The following is a 19,869-nucleotide window of genomic DNA, read 5'->3' on the forward strand; positions in this document are numbered from 1 at the left end:
GTACAGTTTGATTGGACTTTGTTATTTTGAATGAACAGAGGAATCTCAAAGTAGCCTCTTGGCAGAATCAGTATTCTTGATGATGGATGTGAAGAGTCAACGCTCTTTGTACAAGAGGAAAATCATCAGATTTTGGTACCCTGCTGGGTGAGCCCGGAAGAGAAAATGAAAAAAAGAAAAAAAAAACTCTCATTAGATTTTAAACCGAAAGCATCTCAGGCAATCCTCAAATGGTGTAATGAAGAAGTTAAGACCATATTCTAACTTTGCAAAAGTGAACAACAACCCTGTTGAAGAAGACACAGAAGCTACGGCAGGTCCAGTTTTAAATGAAGTTCTCTGCCAGCTAAGGAAATCTGCTTTATAGACGTTTAGTTTCCTTTTTTCCCTTCTACTTGTAAATAGTTACAAGATTTTTAAAGCTTTGCTTCCTTTAAATGATATTTAAATAGTTCTGGAGATAATTAAATATTTAGATTTAATTTCACAGGAAATGAGGGCTCTGCTAGGCATTAAGTTGATGATGATGACATGACGATGTCGTACCAGCCTCATCAGGAACTGTGCTTTTTAAAGCATCCTCTAACACATAACCAAAAGCCCTTTAAATCATATAATGCAGCCACCAAAATTCATCCTAAATCCTTTTGGATGATCCAATCTGTTTGCTCAGAACTCTTCCCGCTAGGGACTCCGGGACATCTCTGAAACGCTATCTAAGCTCTCTTACTCATTTGAAAAATCTAACCTCAACATAATTTATGAAATTCACTCCACCTCCATAGCATAAAGGAGAAGATTCTCCACCACTGAAAAAGGCTACAGCATATAGGATACCAGCCAGATTACGGCTGCTAAAAATGAGACGTATGGAACCTTTTAAAATCAAGACATTCCAGGTACAGCCACCCATGAATATATTCTAAACAAACATTTTCCTGTTCTGTCTCAACCACCTAATCACCTATGCCCATGTGTGCATAGGTGACACTCATTAACATGAGTTCTGGAGAAGAAAATAAAGAACTCCTCCGAAACGACACCTGTATTTGCAATCTTCCCTAACTTTAAAAGATCTGAGCCTTTGCCACCATTGGCTGGTGAATATATTTCCAGGGAGGGGGGAAAAAGTAGAATGCTGGAGATCAGAGAGAAAAAGCACACCGTCTTTGCTATCAAAACATTATTAAATTCATTCCTTTGACATTCTGACAGTAATTGCACTGAGAGGGATTGGATTTTGTTAAAATTACTTTAAAAGGGTTGTTGAGAACTTCCTGTGGGAGGGACCAGCGAGCGATGCACAGCCTTTGCTGGCTTTCCCTTTGTTGTCCTCAAAGCTCCAAGCTCCGTGCACATCTGATTTTTGACAGGACGAAACCCTTGTAATAACACCTTGAGTCTCTTGGAAAGCTCTTTCCCAGGTTCTGTTTTCTGCCGTGACCATCCGAGTGGGTAACCCAAGCTGATTCATTCGTGAGGTTTCTGCCTTTGTCATCTCAATCACCAAAGACAGAACCAGGAGCACTTACGACCATCATTCTCCTAATAACGGCAGAGCTCTGACACGGCAGGTTACACAAGGGTATTGTTGGAAAGAGCCAAAAATAGTGTTATTCACTTAAAATTTCTGAATGTTCCCTTCCTTGCTGATCGAAACTCAAAGACTTCTAATGAATCGTGATTTCGTGACAATGTGTGTGACTAAAAATATGTACAAGGAGAGGTTTTCTTACCTTAGTGAGAAAAGGATGTGCCTGAATGGGACCTGGCTGGCTCCCTCCCCCCAGTGCCACCCCTCTGCCCCTGAGCCCGGGACCTCCCCACAGGGGACCTCCTCCCAGTGTCCCCCCACCCAAGCCCAGGACCTCCCCACAGTGTCCCAGATTCAGGCACACAAGGCAGAGCATCCCCCGGTGCCAATCACATTGGTAAAGTTAAGTGAAAGAAGCCACTCATAAAAGACCACATATTGTTTCCATTTATATGAAAGGTCCAGAATAGGCAAGTTCATAGAGACAGAAAGCAGATTAATGGTTACTACCAGGGGCTGCTGGGAGGGCTGGGAATGGGGGGTGACTGCCCATGGGTACAGGGTTTCTTGTTTGGGGTGATGGAAATATTGTAAAATTAGACAGTGGTGATAGAGGCACAACTCTGCGAATATACTGAAAATGACTGAATTGTACACTTTAAAATGGGGACTTTTATGGTTTGTGAGTTGTATCTCAATACAAAAAATTTTAAACGTATGTGTGTGCATATATATATAATTCCTCGATCTTGCTTTTGTAAATGAGCATCAAACATGAGCCCTAATTTTTCTCAACAACCCAGAGTAATTATGAATTATAACTCCATGAAGGAAAAACTATGCATTTATTGGTGAAGTCAACACTTTCTTGGGACGGAAAGAGGGCGCTTTCATTTTTTTATTTTATTGTATCGTATTGACCTTATTTAGTCTAGCACTAAAAGTCAGCACCCACCACCAACGGCAACGCTGCTAAGAATCCTGTTTCTGCTCAGTTTGCTTGCAAATCTCCTCCACAGGAAGGAACAGGCTGTTTTTTTAAAAAAAGTTTGATTTTCATAATTATTTGCAAGGTTGGTTTGGCTTATGGAGAACATGCCTAACTTTCAAGGGCAAGTTCACACTTCACGTGGTGATTCAATTCCGTTGAATGAAACAGCTATTAAGCAACTACCATATGTAAAGCAAATACAATGAAAGCACCATCACTTGCTGAAAAACAATCTCACGCCATCTTAACATTGATGCTTCTTTCAGGCACCTGAGCAACTGTTCTCATTACTTTGCAAATAATAATAATAAGAGCCGCCAACACTAAACATGCCCCTTACTATGTACCAAACGCTGTTCCAAGCTCTTTCCGTAAATATATAGTTTTTCTTTTTTTTTTTTTTTTTTTTGGCCATGCCGTGCGGCATGCAGGATCTAGTTCCCCGACCAGGGATCGAACCCAGGACCCCTCCCTTGGGAGAGTGGAGTTTTAACCACTGGACCACCAGGGAAGTCCCTCTTTCTGTATATTAACTCATTTCCCCTTATACCAACCACGAGATAAGTATCATGAATATTCCCATTTTACAGAAGAAGAAACTGAGGTCCAGAGAGGTTAACTAACTAGCCCAGGGTCACACAACAGTGAAAGGAGAGAGCCAGGATGCAAACCCAGGCAACTCTGGCTTCAAACATTATTCTTTTAACCCCATGTTAGCATTAACCCGACTCACAAAACAAGTCCATGAAACAAAACTGCAGAAGAACTGTAAAACATGCTGCAAGGATTCAACCTTGCTTGGAGCACGCTGAAACACAGTGCCATCCATTCAGCACAGAACTGGCGATCAGCCAGTGGCCCTTACCTGTGGACCACCCCGGCCCGGTGCAGGTGCTCCACCGCAGAGATGAGCTGCCTGATGTATCTGCGGGCTTCGGATTCCTCCAGCCGCTTCTTCTCATATATCTTGTGCATCAGGTTGCCCCCAGGACACAGCTCCATGACCAGGTAGTAGCTGTTTTCTGTCTCTAAGATGTCAAGGAGCTGGGTAATGTTAGGGTGGCGGATCATCTGCTGGATCTGCCCCTCTCGCCGAAGGTTTTTGGTGACATAGGTGTCTTTTTTGGCTCTCTTCTTGTCGATGACTTTTATGGCCACCTAAGGAGACACCAAGAATATGGCTGCTGTCAGACACTGCAGGCAAAGTTTATGCCCTGACTATTCACAAAACCCTAGGAAAATACATAGCTACTCGTCTTCACCAGGAGAAAAACTTTATCTGAAATAGCATCAAGGGAGAAAAGAAAGATGTAACATCAGAGAAGATCAAAAGATTCAGTTATGGGGCTTCCCTGGGGGCGCAGTGGTTGAGAGTCCACCTGCCGATGCAGGGGACACGGGTTTGTGCCCTGGTCCAGGAAGATCCCACATGCCGCGGAGCGGCTGGGCCCGTGAGCCATGGCCGCTGAGCCTGTGCGTCCGGAGTCTGTGCTCCGCAAAGGGAGAGGCCACAACAGTGAGAGGCCCGCGTACCGCAAAAAAAAAAAAAAGATTCAATTATGAAGGAAGAGAATGAAATTTACTCAAGCAAACTCAAATGGTGGTCCGGAAGCCTCCGTGAAGAGTCAGCGTTGAACTTGGTTCTCCGCAGGGTGAAACACCAAGTTCTCCTCCAGCAAAGGGCCCCTCCCCGCTCCCTCTCCGGCCTCGCCACCATCCCTCCAGGTTGGGTCCCCCCGTGACTCCATTTCTGAAACGGCCAAATCTGCCCGATCTTCAGTTCCAGGGCGTGTTTCGGGAGCCGGGGGATGCAACGCCCAGTGATGGGGCACCCCTGTCCGTCCTCCCCACCCTTTCTCTGCCCTGTACCAGGACCTCAGGCCAGGCCACCTCTGTCCAATGGTTACCTCTTTCCCTGTGAATCACTGTACAGGTTATCTCTTGGCCCCAAGTCCAGAGAGGTATCTCAACTGCCCCCTGGATGCTCCTCCTGGGTCACTTCCCCCACAATCAACATGTCACATGTGTGGACCCTCCAGCTTTGTATAAAGGGAGGGAAGGGGGAGGGAGGGACAGGAGAAGGGACGTAACGATGGCACGAGGGAGGGGAAGGGAAGATTGTCCCTTCTGCCCGAGTCTGCACCCTTCCCCACTCTCCCTTCCTTCAGTGGCTGTCACCAATCCACTCACCTGGCCTTACAACACACCACCGTTTGGCCCTCTTCTTTTCTTACTATGTCTTCACTCCTCTCTAATGTGACCAGCCAGTGACATCATGTCTATGCCTTCTGCTAACTGCCTTCCTCACTGTTCCTTCCTCTCTGTTCCCATGCCAGGTCGGGTTCATTTAGGACCTTGCTTCGCAGCGCCCAGACATGTTGTCTCTACGTGAGACTTCAGCAACCCAAGGGACGTTCTCATACAAGGCTACCAAGCCACTGGGCTGCAGGACAAAAACAGTGGACCTTCCATTTCTACTTATTTCCTTTTTTGTAATTATATATATATATTTCTTTTTTGTGTGTGGTATGCGGGCTTCTTACTGTTGTGGCCTCTCCCATTGCGGAGAACAGGCTCCAGATGCACAGGCTCAGCGGCCATGGCTCACGGGCCCAGCCACTCCGCAGCATGTGGGATCTTCCCGGACCAGGGCACGAACCCGTGTCCCCTGCATCAGCAGGCAGACTCTCAACCACTGTGCCACCAGGGAAGCCCTATTTCCTTTTTTGTAATTATATTTTTTAACGGCTTCATAATGCACTCAATGTGCAGAGGTGTGATGTAGATCAATCAGCAAATGATTGATAGATGATAGATGATAGATAGATAGATACATACATACATGTTTGCATCAAGGGGCTCAAACGTTATTTTCTTGAGAGAAGTTTGTAATAAAATAAAATAAAAGTCTATCCACCACTAGCCTGGACTATGACATCAGCGTGCTACCTCTTTTCCTTGATGCTCATCCTGGCCCCTTGAATTCATACTCGAAATCAGTGGGTCTCGAACTCTGATTTCTTGCTTAAAGCTCTTCGGCGGCTCCCTGCTGCCCACAGAGCAAGGTCCACAGCCTCAGCCCAGCCCTGAAGCTCCCTCCCCATCAGCCCCACCACTGTCCAGCCCCGACTCCCAGTTCCCCAAGGCGGGTCTCCTCACTGCCCAGACCACACGTTCTGCTACTCTCCAAGCTTGCACTCACAAGCCCACTTCACCCCTTCAAATCCTCCTGGTCCTGCAGACGCTAACTCCAGGCCCACCTCCCTTCCAGGAAGTCTCTTCAACCCTCCTTCCTTACGCTCTCACCCCACCCACTGTCTGCAGTACCATTTAAAGCTCCCACCCCTCTCTTAAAACAGGGACTGCTCCCCCGTCACCGCACACAGCACTTCATAAACAATGAGTGACCAACAGGTCACTAATTGAGCAAATCAGTGAACCTTTTTTTTTAACCATTGAAGCAAAAATAGCTGTAACAGCTTAATCTATGATCTCTTCTGGGGAACAGTCTTTTTAAATTTTTTTTAAATTGCGATATAATTGACCTATAACACTGTATTAGTTTTAGGTGTACAACATAAGGATTTGGTATATGTATATATTGGGAAATGGTCACCACAATAAGTTTAGTTAACATCCATCACTACAGTTACAAATTTGTGTGTGTGTGTGATGAGAACTATCCAGACCTTCAGTATTAGCAACTTTCAAATATACAACACAGTACTGTCAACTGCAGTCACCAGGCTGTACATTACATCCTCAGGACTTATAACCAGAAGTGTGTATCTTTGGACCACCTTCACCCATATTGATGGAGATTTTCAGGCCCTTAAACCAAAGATATGACTAAGAGGGGACAATCAGCCATTGGACCAGACAAGCTGGGGGCCTGTACTGTCCCTGGGCCATGAGAGGCAGGTGCTGTCAGCCCACAGAAGTGGGCTGTAGTTTGGCCTACGAGTCCAGTATATATGAAACTAAAAGCTTTAAAAACTGTACTCATTTGTGTGTATATATGTATAATACATACCTATACATATATATATACATACAAATATATATCCATCATCTTGTAGAGGTGGAGAGAGAGAGGAGTGCTGGAAAGCACAATTAGATTCTCTCTTTGCTCGAGTCTATGTTGCAATGTTTTGAAAATTACACCCTTTAGCAGTGAAATTCTCAAATGTACTCTGAATACACAGCAGTCTGAAAACCCAGCAGTAAAACGATCTACCTTTCTTAACAGAGCACACAATTATTATTAGGATAATTTATTTAGCTCTTTAATTGCCTGGAGTAGGTTATATAATGGCCACCCAAAGATGTTAAGGCCCCATTTCACATGGTTAAGGACCATGTGAAAGTGACCTTATCTGGAAAAAGTGAAGGATGTTGAGATGAGATTAACCTAGATTATCTGGGTGGGCCCTAAATGTCATCACAAGTGTCCTTATAAAATAGAGGCACTGGGAGATTTCACACAAATACACAGAGAAGTGGCGAACGGGGCAGAGATGGCAGGGATGAGCCACAGGCCAAGGAATAATGCAGCCACCAGAAGCTGGGAGAGGCAAAGGACAGATCCCCCTAGAGCCATCAGAGGGAGCATAGCCCTGTCGACACCTTGATTTTGGCCCAGTGAAATCGATTTTGGAATTCTAGCCTCCAGAACTGTGAGAGAATGAATTTCTGTTGTTTTCAGCCACCAAGTTTGTGATAACGCATTACAGCAGGAAACTAACACAACAGGTGTCTGCTCCACCATCATGTGACATCTTGGTTCCCAAGTTCTACTCATTCTGAGAGTCCCTCAGTGAAAACCGAGAACCCTTAGGCAGCCTCACCTGGAGAAGGTTTTCTATAAAGCCCCCTCTCTATTTTTTTTTTTTTTTTTTTTGCGGTACACGGGCCTCTCACTGCTGTGGCCTCTCCCGCTGCAGAGCACAGGCTCCGGACGCGCAGGCCCAGCGGCCATGGCTCACGGGCGCAGCCGCTCCGCGGCACGTGGGATCCTCCCGGACCGGGACACGAACCCGCATCCCCTGCATCGGCAGGCAGACACTCAACCACTGCGCCACCAGGGAAGCCCCCAATCTCTATTTTTAAACACCCTTACTTGTAAGCGACCCTAAACTTATAAGCTCTGCATTGATAATACTGAAAATGGAATCCGTTCTTGATTACACAAAACCATTTAATCAACTTCATCTGTACAACTGAAAAGGGAAAAACTGAATTGGAAGTTAAGGAAAAGGCAGTGATCAATGATCAGCAAAGGGAGGCATCTAATTTAATTTGACAGTAATCAGAGATATTCAGGCACTAATTCTACCTGGGGGGAGCCCAGTGTGATGACCGGTCTCTAGCTGAAAAGATAAACTGCTTTAGTCAGGGGAGTTTTAAAGAGTAAAATTAAATCTGCACAGACCGACTGAGGCCCCAAGTCCCAGGACCACACTGGAACTCCCAAGCTGGTCCTCAAGTGTGGGAGGGAGGGGAGGGGAGGGTGTCAGGGGAGTTTCTGAGTTGCATCCTGAGCACATTGGGACAGAAACTTTTGCTGTGAAAGGTCAGTAAAACAAAGACTCCAACCCTTCGACGGATCCAAGTTGCAAAGCCTCCTGAAATTTTAAGTTTTCAAAGATTGCCCCTAGGGCGTCCCTGGTGGCGCAGTGGTTGAGAGTCCGCCTGCCGATGCAGGGGACACGGGTTCGTGCCCTTGTCCGGGAAGATCCCACATGCTGCAGAGCGGCTGGGCCCGTGAGCCATGGCTGCTGAGCCTGCGCATCCGGAGCCTGTGCTCCGCAACGGGAGAGGCCACAACAGTGAGAGGCCCATGTATTGCAAAAAAAAAAAGATTGCCCCCATATTTCCGAGTAAGTAGCAAAGTCTTTAGGTGCTAGGAACTTACTAGAGAGAGATTAACACAGCGCCAGTATACCACAACTGAAACTGATCACTCATCAACTTCTTATTAAGAAGTTGCACTTCTGTGACTTCTCTGGGGGTGCAGTGGTTAAGAATCCTCCTGCTAATGCAGGGGACACGGGTTCGAGCCCTGGTCCAGGAAGATCCCCCATGCCGCGGAGCAACTAAGCCCATGTACCGCAACTACTGAACCTGCGCTCTAGAGCCCGTGAGCCACAGCTACTGAGCCCGCGTGCCACAACTACTGAAGCCTGCAAGCCTAGAGCCCGTGCTCCGCAACAAGAGAAGCCACCGCAGTGAGAAGCCAGAGCACAGCAATGAAGAGTAGCCCAGGCTCGCCGCAACTGGAGAAAGCCCGTGCGCAGCAATGAAGACCAAACGCCACCAAAGAAAAGAAATTGCACTTCTCACAATATGGCAACTCCCACCCCACCCCACCCCACCCCACCCCCCAGGCTCCCGCCAAAAAAAATACCTATCCATGATGGATAAAATCCGCAAACTTTTAAATAACTAAGCTCATAAGAAAGAAAAGGAAATCTTCCAAGGCCAAGAAAGAAAAAAAAAAAAAGAGTAAATCTAAGATGAGGAGAGGGCAGCTATGGGGTAGTGAAATAGAAGATACAGGAAAGAAAGGGTGACTGCAGGGAAGGATCCTGAGGAAGGAAAGGAAGAGGTGGCAGAGTGCTTTGCAGGGATGGGAAGCACCCCTCCCTCCCACACGGGAAGGAGGAGGGACCCAAGCACGTGAAGCCCAATTCTCCAGGAGAGGCGCCAGCTGCAGCAAGGTGTTCATGCTTAACGGCCCCTGTGACGTATTAGGAGAAAAATTCCAACATAGAATTGTGCTTAGAATGCAGGATGCACAAAAGCACATGGCTCCAGTCACGGCACACACTCCCACAAACCAATTGGTACCTAAGATAACGTATGTAAAGCACTCAGTACAATGTCTGGCACATAGTAAGAGCTCCTTAAACTGACATTCTTATTCTCATTATCATTTTACTTTCACTGAGGCAACCTGTAGAGGGTGAAAAGCATTTAAGCTTAGTTCGGCGAAGAAAAAATGTGCATTTCCTTGACCTGTCGCTTTAGCATATTTTCAAAAAAGAAAAAGAAGCCTGAACCTCATTTCAGTGTTTCGAACTCTCTGGAATAGAGTTGCTTTTAAATCCCAAGGAGGAGGTTTAATATCAGTCTAGTCTCTCATCTTCTTTAAATATTGACTTAGTTGAGACTGTCTACGTAGGATCAGAGTTAACAGGATTTAAAATTCATCCCTTCATCCTGGATCACCGTTCACTGCCTTTAAAATTCATTCCTCTGAAGAGGATTGTTCACATATCCAATCTCCAAAATGAAAAAGCAGATGCAAAATGGATGGATCTTCCATACAACGGAGAGGGAGGGAAACACTGATCAAAGAAACGACTCTTTAATATCACAGAAATATACATATAGGTTTTACCCATTATACAGTGTATGCTGTGTAAGTTCAGCCTTTCTTTAATTAAAGCAATTTTATACCATGATGTTTTAAATAATCAGAATGCACAGAGAATAGGAGGCTCTCATCAGCAGGATTTTCGTTTTACATGGAAATTAGCCAAAAAGAGCTTCCTTTCCAGAACATGTTGGTTTCTTCATAAATACTGTATGTTAAACTCAAGTGAATCTTTTCTTCTTCAGCAAACATTTATTAACCACCTAAAATATACGTGACACTGTTCTACATGCCAAGCGTACACCATGAGAGAGACATGGATCTTCAGGCCCATTTGTGGCCATAATTCAGATTTTTTATAGTGGTTTAAGATGACCATCTGTCATGGGCTGAACTGTCTCTGCCCACACACCCTGCCCCCAAATTCACATGTTGAAGCCTTAATCCCTAATGTAACTATATTTGGAGATAGGGCTTTTAGGAGGTAAAAAGGTTAAATGAGGTCATAAGGGTGGGTGGGGACCTAATCTAATAGGATTGGTGTCCATACAAAAAAAGAAAGAGATACCAGAGATCTCTCTCTCCACACATGCACAGAGGAAAGGCCATGTGAGGACACAGCAAGAGGACGGCCATCTACAAACCAAGAAGAGAAGCCTCACTAGGAAGTAACCCTACTGGCACCTTGATCTTGGACTTCCTGCCTCCACAACTGTGAGAAAATAAACGTCTGTTACTTAAGCCATCCAGTCTGTGGTCTTTTGTTATGGCCACCTGAGCATCGTACAATTCTACTATGCAGAAGAGTGTAACTGTAAGAACCAAGGGCTAGCATCCATTCTCCAAGGACTGGGGTCAGATCTGATAGTTCCTTTCCTGCCCTCCCCCAGTTTTCCACACCCCGGCAGTTCAGAGGGTGGAACGGCACAGCAGCCAGACATACAGATTCCAAAGTTGGGTGCCTTGACTTCAAAGCCTGCCTCTGCCACCCGGTAGCTGGGACCTTAGTTTCCTCGCTGTTATAAAAAACGGAGGGGGGATAATTGTACCTATCTCATGGGGATGCTGGGGATATAAATGAGGAAACTCAGGAAGGATGGTGAGCACCGGGAACATTTCTGGAAGCCCTTGATAAGTGTCCACTGTTAGGATTTGCATGTTTTGTGCAGGAAGAGGAGCCAGGAAGCCCCTGCCACTCAGCTTCCATCCCCATCACTCCCTGTAGTCCTCATCAGGGTCCCTGGTGCCTCCCAACCACCCAGTCCACAAGGTCACTCTCCCTCCTTGTCTCCTGCTTTTCCTCCCAGCCCAGTCTTTCCAAGGTTATGCCCCAGGCCCCATCCTTCCTCACATTAGGGATGTACAGTCCATCTCCTCCACTTCCAGGACTCCTACGACCATATGCTGACCAGTCCCAACACCTACATCCTGCTTACGCCTCTTCCCCGAGCTCTGACGGCCCTGTGGACACCTCCCATTTGGATGGTCCACTGGCTCTCCAAACCCATCACTTCCCCCTGGTCCTCCCTGGGGCTCCCCAGCTCAGCCTGAAGCACCTCCCTCCATAGGTGTCCTTGCACCCCACCTGTACATCCTCCTCCACCCACCGCACCCCTAGTCCCCCACCTAATTAATCACCAGGGCCTGTCACCTCCACCTCCTAAGACCTCTCCACCCCCTCTCTTCCCCCATTCCATCCACTGCTTGCTGCACCACCATCCTCTCCGGCCCAGATGTCTCCCACCCCCGCCCACCACTGCCTGAAATTCCCTCCCACACAGGGCTGTCTCGTCAGGCCAACTCCCAACTCCCACTCCTCTCTCCGACCTCAGATTACAGTTTGCTTCTCCACCCCAGACTGGCTCGGGCCACCCTGCAGTCCCCCAGCTGTCACACCCATCACACACACTCTTAACGGTGTGGGACACCCTCCAGTGTCATTTCCAGGAAGGCAGGACTTGCCCAGCCTCCTCACTTTTGTGTTCCTGGCTTCCACACTGTGCTTGGCTCATTTAGGGCAAGAATGTGAGAGAAAGAAAAAAAAAAGAACAAAAGGTCCCAGCAGTCTGCTACAGCGGGTCAGGATGGTGAGCTGGGGATCATCTCTATGCCTGCCTTGGGTAAGCTGGCCACTCGAGCCCTCCCCCTCCTAAGCTACAACACAGGCAGGCAGACCAAAAGCCTTCCCTTCAACCATTAAAATTATAAAATGTGATGCCACCTGTGGACGTGGTTTCAGCTCGTGCGTGACTGTGATGTGGAAACGCACCCTTCCCCTTTTGAGAGATGTCACCTCTTCAGAGGCTTCCCTAACCAGCCTAATTAGAGCTGCACCCACGCGCTCCACCCCCACCCCCGTGGCAACACTCATAATCCCCTTACTCTATTCTGATTTTCCACTGGGCTCCAATAGGACATTCCTCCTTCACAGCATCAAACTCTCCCAGATTTTGGGATCAGCCCTGCTGGATCCTTCTCACCCTTCTTCAAGCCTCATCCTTTTCATAGAACACTCTTCCAGAACCTCAATCCCCCTTGTCACTTCAAACAGTGCTCACCCTTCCACGACCTGTGCCTAGCAGTGTCAGGAACAGAGAAGAAGCTCAAGTAACGTGTACTGGACCAATGACACAGCCAACAATTGTGCAGGTTAAGGAGAGAGGAAGGGAGAAAGGGAGGGCGGGGGAGAGGGAAGATGGATGGATGGCTCCAGTCCTTCCCACTTACATGTGAGCTTTGTGGATTCCCAGATAGAAGCCAGACGATGTACACTAAATGCCCACGCTAGAAAATAGATTAGATGACATGGAACGAACAGGATCCTTGGTGACCCTCTCTGGGCGAGCCAGGGCAGACTGGGAAATTCAGAATCCCTGCTAAGCTAAAGGCAGTGGATTGTGGTCCCCTGCTCACCACATGTGGACTGGAGCTGCCCAGCCATCCTGCTGCAGAAAGCAGTTTCTTACTTCCTGAGAGTCTGGCTGAGCGCTGGGGGAAGCACCAAGGAGAAGGGGTGCTGGAGAGGACACCCAGGACCAGCGGTGAAATGTGCCATCTGGGGACCTGGTGTCCGTCACAGAAGCAGCTTCATTCTTCCCCCTCGTACCCGCTAAGTCCCTCCCACCCCGACATCTTATTCTGGCCTGTGCCCCTGCCATGTACCCTTTCTCCCTCCTAAACTTGTCTGAACCATCTGTCACCTTCTCTAGAACAGCTCATCTAGAGGGGCAGGAAAGTTCCCCCAAAGCAAGGACCACCCAAAAGCACCCAGAATCTCCATTTCTCCCAGAGAAAGAACCAAAGTTCTGACAGTGCCTGGACACCCATCTCCCTCCCATCTCCTGTCATTCCCTCTGCACACTTGCGGGCCTTCCAGTAGTTCCACGAATGGGACAGGTGTATTCCCGCCCTGGCCACACACTCTCTCCCTCACTTCCAAGACTTGCCGAGATGTCACCGCTCAGAGGGGCTCCCGTGACCCACCTATTTACAGCCACACCCACCAAGCACTCACCATCCCCTCAATCCAGTCTATTTGTCCCCATAGTGCTCATCACCTCTTAAATCCTACAGAACTCATTGACTGAGTGTGGAATCTGCCTGACCCATGGCAGCTCTAGAAGGGAAGAAACAGCTCTTTGTCTCCTTTGCTGTCATGTGTTCAGCATCCAGAATAGTCTCTGGCTCATAGACAACACTCAATAAATATTTCTTGAATGAATGAATGAATGTAAGTGCAGCTGGAAGAAAAAGATTCTATTAACTATATCAGAACCTGTTATGGACCAAACTGTGTCTCCCCTCAAATTCATATGTTAAAAGACCTAACCCGCAATGTGACTACTTGGAGGTGGCTCTTTACAGAGGTAATTAAGGTTAAATGAGGACATAAGGGTGGGGCCCTGATCCAATAAGACTGGTGTCCTTGTAAGAAGAGGAAGAGATACCAGGGATCCACTCACAGAGAGAAAAAGCCATGTGAGGACACAGCAAGAAGATGGCCCTCTGGAAGCCGGGGAGAGAGGCCTCAAGAGAAATCTAACCTGCTGACACCTTGATCTTGGACTTCCAGCCTCCAGAACTGTGAGACAATAAATTTGTTGTTTAAGCTACCTAGCTGTGGTATTTTGTTAGGGCAGCCTGAGTGGACTAATACAGAATCTTCATGAAAGTTATCAGTGATGACAGGATGGCTTGCTCTGCAGATCTCATTACAACAATAATATCTAGGTGACCATCCTGCCTGAAGTGAGTTGAGCAGGGGTGAGCCGGAGGGGACATCCCAAAAGCCATGAAGAAAATAGCAAGGGACTGAGGACTCTGAGGCTCTAGCCCAAGCCTGAATTCGGTGTAAAAGGGCTGAAAACTGTAGTGATTAGCATGACCCAGTGGGAAGATTTGAAAATAAATTGGTTTCACGCCTTCTTCCTGTAGAAACAGTATATGTGTAAATGCACTAGAGTAGAGAGTGTGCCTGTGAGGAGGATACTTATTTAACAGAAAGCAGAAAATATCCTCTACTGGCTTTATAATTAATTTCAGGGTAGCTCCAATTCACAGAGAAATGATGCTGGACAGCACACACAAATCACTGTCTTTTATGAGGGCCCATTAATTGCTGCTATTTATGTCACAGAGCACACAGCTCTGACCCCTGGCTCCCCGCCGACTGTCTTTGTGGAAGTGAGGGGGAAAAGTTTCTTTCCCCAGTTTAAACAACAGAGCTCATTAGGGCTGATCTTGGTGATGAGAGCAGAACCCAGTGCTGGGCAGATGTGAGGAGAATCCAGCTCACAATGCAGGGCTGGGAGACCCTCCCACACCCACCCTGGGAAGTCCTGAAGCCACCATCACCGGGGTTCTCTGTGCCCTGACTCCAGCTCCGATTCAGAAAGCAAATCACATCCTGACACCCTAGAAACATCCTGTGGTTGGGAAACCAGAAACTGGTTCCTGCAAGGAGGAAAAATGCAAGGCACAGAACTTTGAGAGCGCTATGTAGACCAGCCAGGCTGCCCACAAAGGGCAGTAGTTGTGCAGTTGTTGGAATTCTTATCAAAAGCCCGCCTACTTAGTTAGAATATGCATGTCTCATTTGTCATCAGAATGTATTTATTATCCACAAAGATAAAAGCAACCCCCAATTCCCTGCCCAGTTGGAATTCACCAAAGCTCAGGAATCCTAAGGGGAGATGAGAATTAAATGACGAATTAAAACAGGTAATGCTAGAATCATTTCTCCTTGGTTTTGGAAAAGGGTCAAAAAACCCCAGCTCAGTAACAGATTACAAGTTTTTTGAGACCATGGGTAATTCATCTTGGTATTCCCCACAGTGCCTGGCTCTGAAAGCACCAAATATATTAAATCGATAAATATACTGGTTAAAAAACTGAATGTCCATTTGTCTCAAATACCCTTCAACTCTGATCCCCCCAGCAGCCTCTTCCTGCTCCAATTCTCTTCTAACTCCACCCCACTTTTTAATGACCCAGAATGTAACTCGGGGCCAATATGGAGGAAGCCACAAGTTACATCATCTAGAAGCAAATCGATCCGTGGAATCCAAAAGATAATGGGCTGGTTAGGCTTGACTACCCCTCGCCAGCCATCACTGTCAACTGGCTGGGAACAGCAACTCCTGGCTGCCCGCGGGACACCCCACATGGACAGCTGGCATCCAACCCTCCCATCACAGCCTCTCCAAGATCATACCCGCCATGCTCCTCCTCTGAGTGAATCGCTCTCTATGCTCCCCTCACTGAGGCCATCATCATCCCCACCTATTGGTTGAGCACTTGACTCCCTCCCCCTCTCCCCCCAGCCCCCAATTCCCATGGCAACCAGTCACCAAGTCTCTTCTGGAAGTTTCCTTCCTCACCAACCCCATTGCTGCTGGCCCAGCCTCCTAAGGGCTCCCTGGGGCTCCCTGAGGTCTCCACCTTCCTCTTTCTCTACACACTGAGGCATCAGAGGTTTCTTTCTAAGGATGGTTATGATCATATTCTGTGCTCAGAAACTTTTAAAAGAAACTCGATCCCTTGAGGAGAAATTAAAACTCCGTCATGATCTGGCACAAGCCACCACGCCCCCTTACCTCCCCCTCTGCATTTTTTTTTTTGAGCAAAATTTTGACTAGCTTACATTCTATCAACTTTCATTTAGCCCGACTGCTGTCAGCCAAATGACGTTTTCATTCTTTAAATGGTTTCACATAATAGTCATAGTGAGACACATAGTCATGAAGTTTTTGTTTGTTCTTTATTATTTATTTTTATTTTGATAAAAGACACCTAATATATAATCAAGCATTATTTTTTTCACATCTTTATTGGAGTATAATTGCTTTACAGTGTTGTGTTAGTTTCTGCTGTATAGCAAAGTGAATCAGCTATACATATTCATATATCCCCATATCTCCTCCCTCTTGCGTCTCCCTCCCACCCTCCCTATCCCACCCCTCTAGGTGGTCACAAAGCTCTGAGCTGATCTCCCTGTGCTATGCAGCTGCTTCCCACTAGCTATCTATTTTACATTTGGTAGTGTATATATATCCATGCCACTCTCTCACTTCGTCCCAGCTTACCCTTCCCCCTCCCCGTGTCCTCAAGTCCATTCTCTACATCTGCATCTTTATTCCTGTCCTGCCCCTAGGTTCTTCATAACCCTTTTTTTTTTTTTTAGATTCCATATATATGTGTTAGCATATGGTATTTGTTTTTCTCTTTCTGACTTACTTCACTCGGTATGACAGACTCTAGGTCTATCCACCTCATTACAAATAGCTCAATTTCATTTCTTTTTATGGCTGAGTAATATTCCATTGTATATATGTGCCATATCTTCTTTATCCATTCATCCGATGATGGACACTTAGGTTGTTTCCATCTCTGGGCTATTGTAAACAGAGCTACAATGAACATTGTGGTACATGACTCTATTTGAATTATGGTTTTCTCAGGGTATATGCCCAGTAGTGGGATTGCTGGGTCGTATGGTAGTTCTATTTTTAGTTTTTAAGGAACCTTCATACTGTTCTCCATAGTGGCTGTATCAAATTTACATCCCCACCAACAGTGCAAGAGGCTTCCCTTTTCTCCACACCCTCTCCAGCATTTGTTGTTTGTAGATTTTTTGAGGATGGCCATTCTGACCAGTGTGAGGTGATTCCTCATTGTGGTTTAAATCAAGCAGTGTTAAGTATACAATTCAGTGGCATCAAGTACATTCCTATTGTTGTGCAACTGTCATCACCACCCATCTCCAGAACTCTTTTCATCTTGCAAAACCGAAGCTCCTGATTCTTTAAGCAATAGCTGCCTGTGACCCCCTCCTTTGGTAATCACCTTTCTACTCTTTGTTTCCATGGGTTTGATTTTTCAAGATTCCATCTAAGTGAGATCATGCAATATTTGTTTTTCTGTGTTTGGTTTATTTTATTAGTATAATGTGCTCCAAGTTTATCCATATTGTCACAAATGGCAGGATTTTCTTCTTTCTCATGATTACATAATATTCTATTATATATACGCCACACTTTCTTTGTCCACCCATCCAACAATACATAATATTCTATTATATATATGCCACACTTTCTTTGTGCATCCATCCAACAGATATTTGTTTCCATATTGTGAATAATTCTTAACAAGCTATTTTATGCTTTTTTTTCATACTAAGTCTCTGAGGTCTGATGTGGATTTTGCACTCACGACACATCTCAGTTCAGACCAGGCACACTTCCAGTGCTCCACAGGCAGACGTAGAGAGTGGCCAGGGTCAGACAAGCAGTCCTAGTTCCATGACTTTGACCAAGTCACTCACCCTCTGAGCACAGGACCCAGCATGCTGTCTGCCTGAGACAGAGAACTCAACAAGAAAGCCTGGTGAATGAAGAAAGGAATGAAGAGATGCTCCTTGGTCTTCATCTGCACATTGTGTAGGAGAATGCCAATCACACAGATGTGTAGTGAGAATAAATCACACCTTTTGGAGCCAAACCAAGGTCAAGCTCCAGAACTGAGAAATCCCAGGGAAGAAACTTAACCTCAGTAAACCACAGATTGTTGATCGGTAAACCGGGGGTGATGGTGGTGGCCAGGATACACCGAGTAAAGTGCTCAGCACATGGTGACTGTTCATTAGTTGAGTGAAAACTGAGCAAACAATGGTGACAACACAGTGGGATAAGGATATTACTGCTCTAATCACACCGTGCTAATGGGGAGGGGAAGGAAGGGAGGGAGGGAGGAAGGGAGGAAGGAAGGAAGGAAGGAAAGGAAAGGAAGGATGGAGGGAAGAGAGGGAGGAAGGAAGGAAGAGAGGAGGGAGGGAAGGGAGGAAGGAAGGAAGGAAAGATGGAAGGAAGAAGGATGGAAGGAAGGAAGGAAAGAAGGGAGGGAGGGAGGAAAAAAGGAAGGAAGGAAGGGAGGGAGGAAAGGAAAGGAAAGGAAGGATGGAGGGAAGGGAGGGAGGAAAGAAGGGAGGAATGGAGGAAGGAAGGAAGAGAGGAGGGAAGGAAGGAAAGATGGAAGGAAGGAAGGAAGGAAGGGAGGAAAGAAGGAAGGAAGGAAAGAAGGGATGGAAGGAGGAAAAAAGGAAGAATGGAAGGAAGGAAGGAAGGAAGGAAGGAAGGGAAAGGAAGGATGGAGGGAAGGGAGGGAGGAAAGAAGGGAGGAATGGAGGAAGGAAGGAAGAGAGGAGGGAAGGAAGGAAAGATGGAAGGAAGGAAGGAAGGAAGGAAGGGAGGAAAAAAGGAAGGAAGGATGGGAGGAAGGGAGGGAGGGAGGAAGGATGGAAGGAAGGAAAGAAAAGAGGAGGGAGAAAAGGAGGAAGGAAGGAAGGAAAGAAGGGAGGGAGGGAGAAAAGGAGGAAGGAAGGAAGGAAGGGTAGACTGCAGGGGGAGAGGGAGGTGTCTCATGGAAGCCTTCAAGAAGAGGGACGTACTGCTCTAGGTGGAAAAGAGTTCACCAGCCCCCAGAAAATGAGGGAGGGCAAAGGCCCGGGGGAGGGAGAAATGCGGTGGTTCCAGAAAAGGACAGTCAAAATAATAGTTGTGCACCCACCGAGCACAGGAATCCTTATCAGCCCTGCCGTCTCCAGCGCCCGGGACGGCTGCTGCCCTTTCACACAAGGTCCTCAATCAGTGTCTGCAATGGCTTCCCCGCGCCGCACGCACACAAAGCTTCCTTCCTCTCCGCGTAAATCACGCGTTAAGCATCAGGGCTAGCCCCAGTGCCTGTGCTCTTCAGAAAGGGAAAACTAGGTCTTTTTTCCACTCTTGCTCTGATTTATACGCATCCATTTATGGTGTCAGTCTGCGTGAAAGGAGAATTTGTGTTCCTGCAATGACACCATAAATCCTCCCGGCCTCTCTTCCACTTGCTGGGAATCCTGAAAGCTCCGCTTCCACTGACAGCAGATAATGGCTTTTAGGAAGGGCCAGGAATTCACAGGCAGATAACAAAGGGGCTCGGCAGGCAGCGTGTGAGTGTTCGCAGGCACTTCTGCACAGGGTGCAGTAGGCTGTGTGGAGAGGGCCTGGGCGAAACCAGAATGCCCCAGTACTTGATTCTTTTTTCTTTTTAATACAGGTTGTTCTTTCAATCATTTTAATTTATGTCTCCCAGTGTATTCGTTTGCAAGGGCTGCCGTAACAAATGACATCAGATCGGGCGGCTTCAACAACAGAAATTTATTTTCTCACAGTCCTAGAGGCTAGCAATCCGAGATCAAGGTGTCAGCAGGGTTGGTTTCTTGTGAGGCCTCTCTCCTTGGCTTGTGGACGGCTGTCTTCTACCTGAGTCTTCACGTGGTCCTCCCTCTGTACATGCCTGTGTCCTAACCTCCTCTTCTTTTAAAGACACCAGTCAGGGCTTCCCTGGTGGCGCAGTGGTTGGGGGTCCACCTGACGATGCAGGGGATGCGGGTTCGTGCCCCGGTCCAGGAGGATCCCACGTGCTGCAGAG

At 47.0% G+C, this 19,869-nt stretch overlaps 1 protein-coding gene across 1 annotated transcript in view; it reads right to left on the minus strand.

The window, feature by feature from the left end:
- HUNK (hormonally up-regulated Neu-associated kinase) overlaps positions 1-19,869 on the minus strand; it is a 112,763-nt gene that overhangs the window by 61,797 nt on the left and 31,097 nt on the right. Inside the window, exon 2 of the mRNA XM_060098558.1 lies at positions 3,391-3,683. Coding sequence (XP_059954541.1) covers positions 3,391-3,683 — 293 coding nt within the window. The remainder of the gene's footprint in view (positions 1-3,390; positions 3,684-19,869) is intronic.

The sequence above is a fragment of the Mesoplodon densirostris genome, chromosome 5 (assembly GCF_025265405.1).
Source record: "Mesoplodon densirostris isolate mMesDen1 chromosome 5, mMesDen1 primary haplotype, whole genome shotgun sequence".
NCBI classification, from domain to species: Eukaryota; Metazoa; Chordata; class Mammalia; order Artiodactyla; family Ziphiidae; genus Mesoplodon; species Mesoplodon densirostris.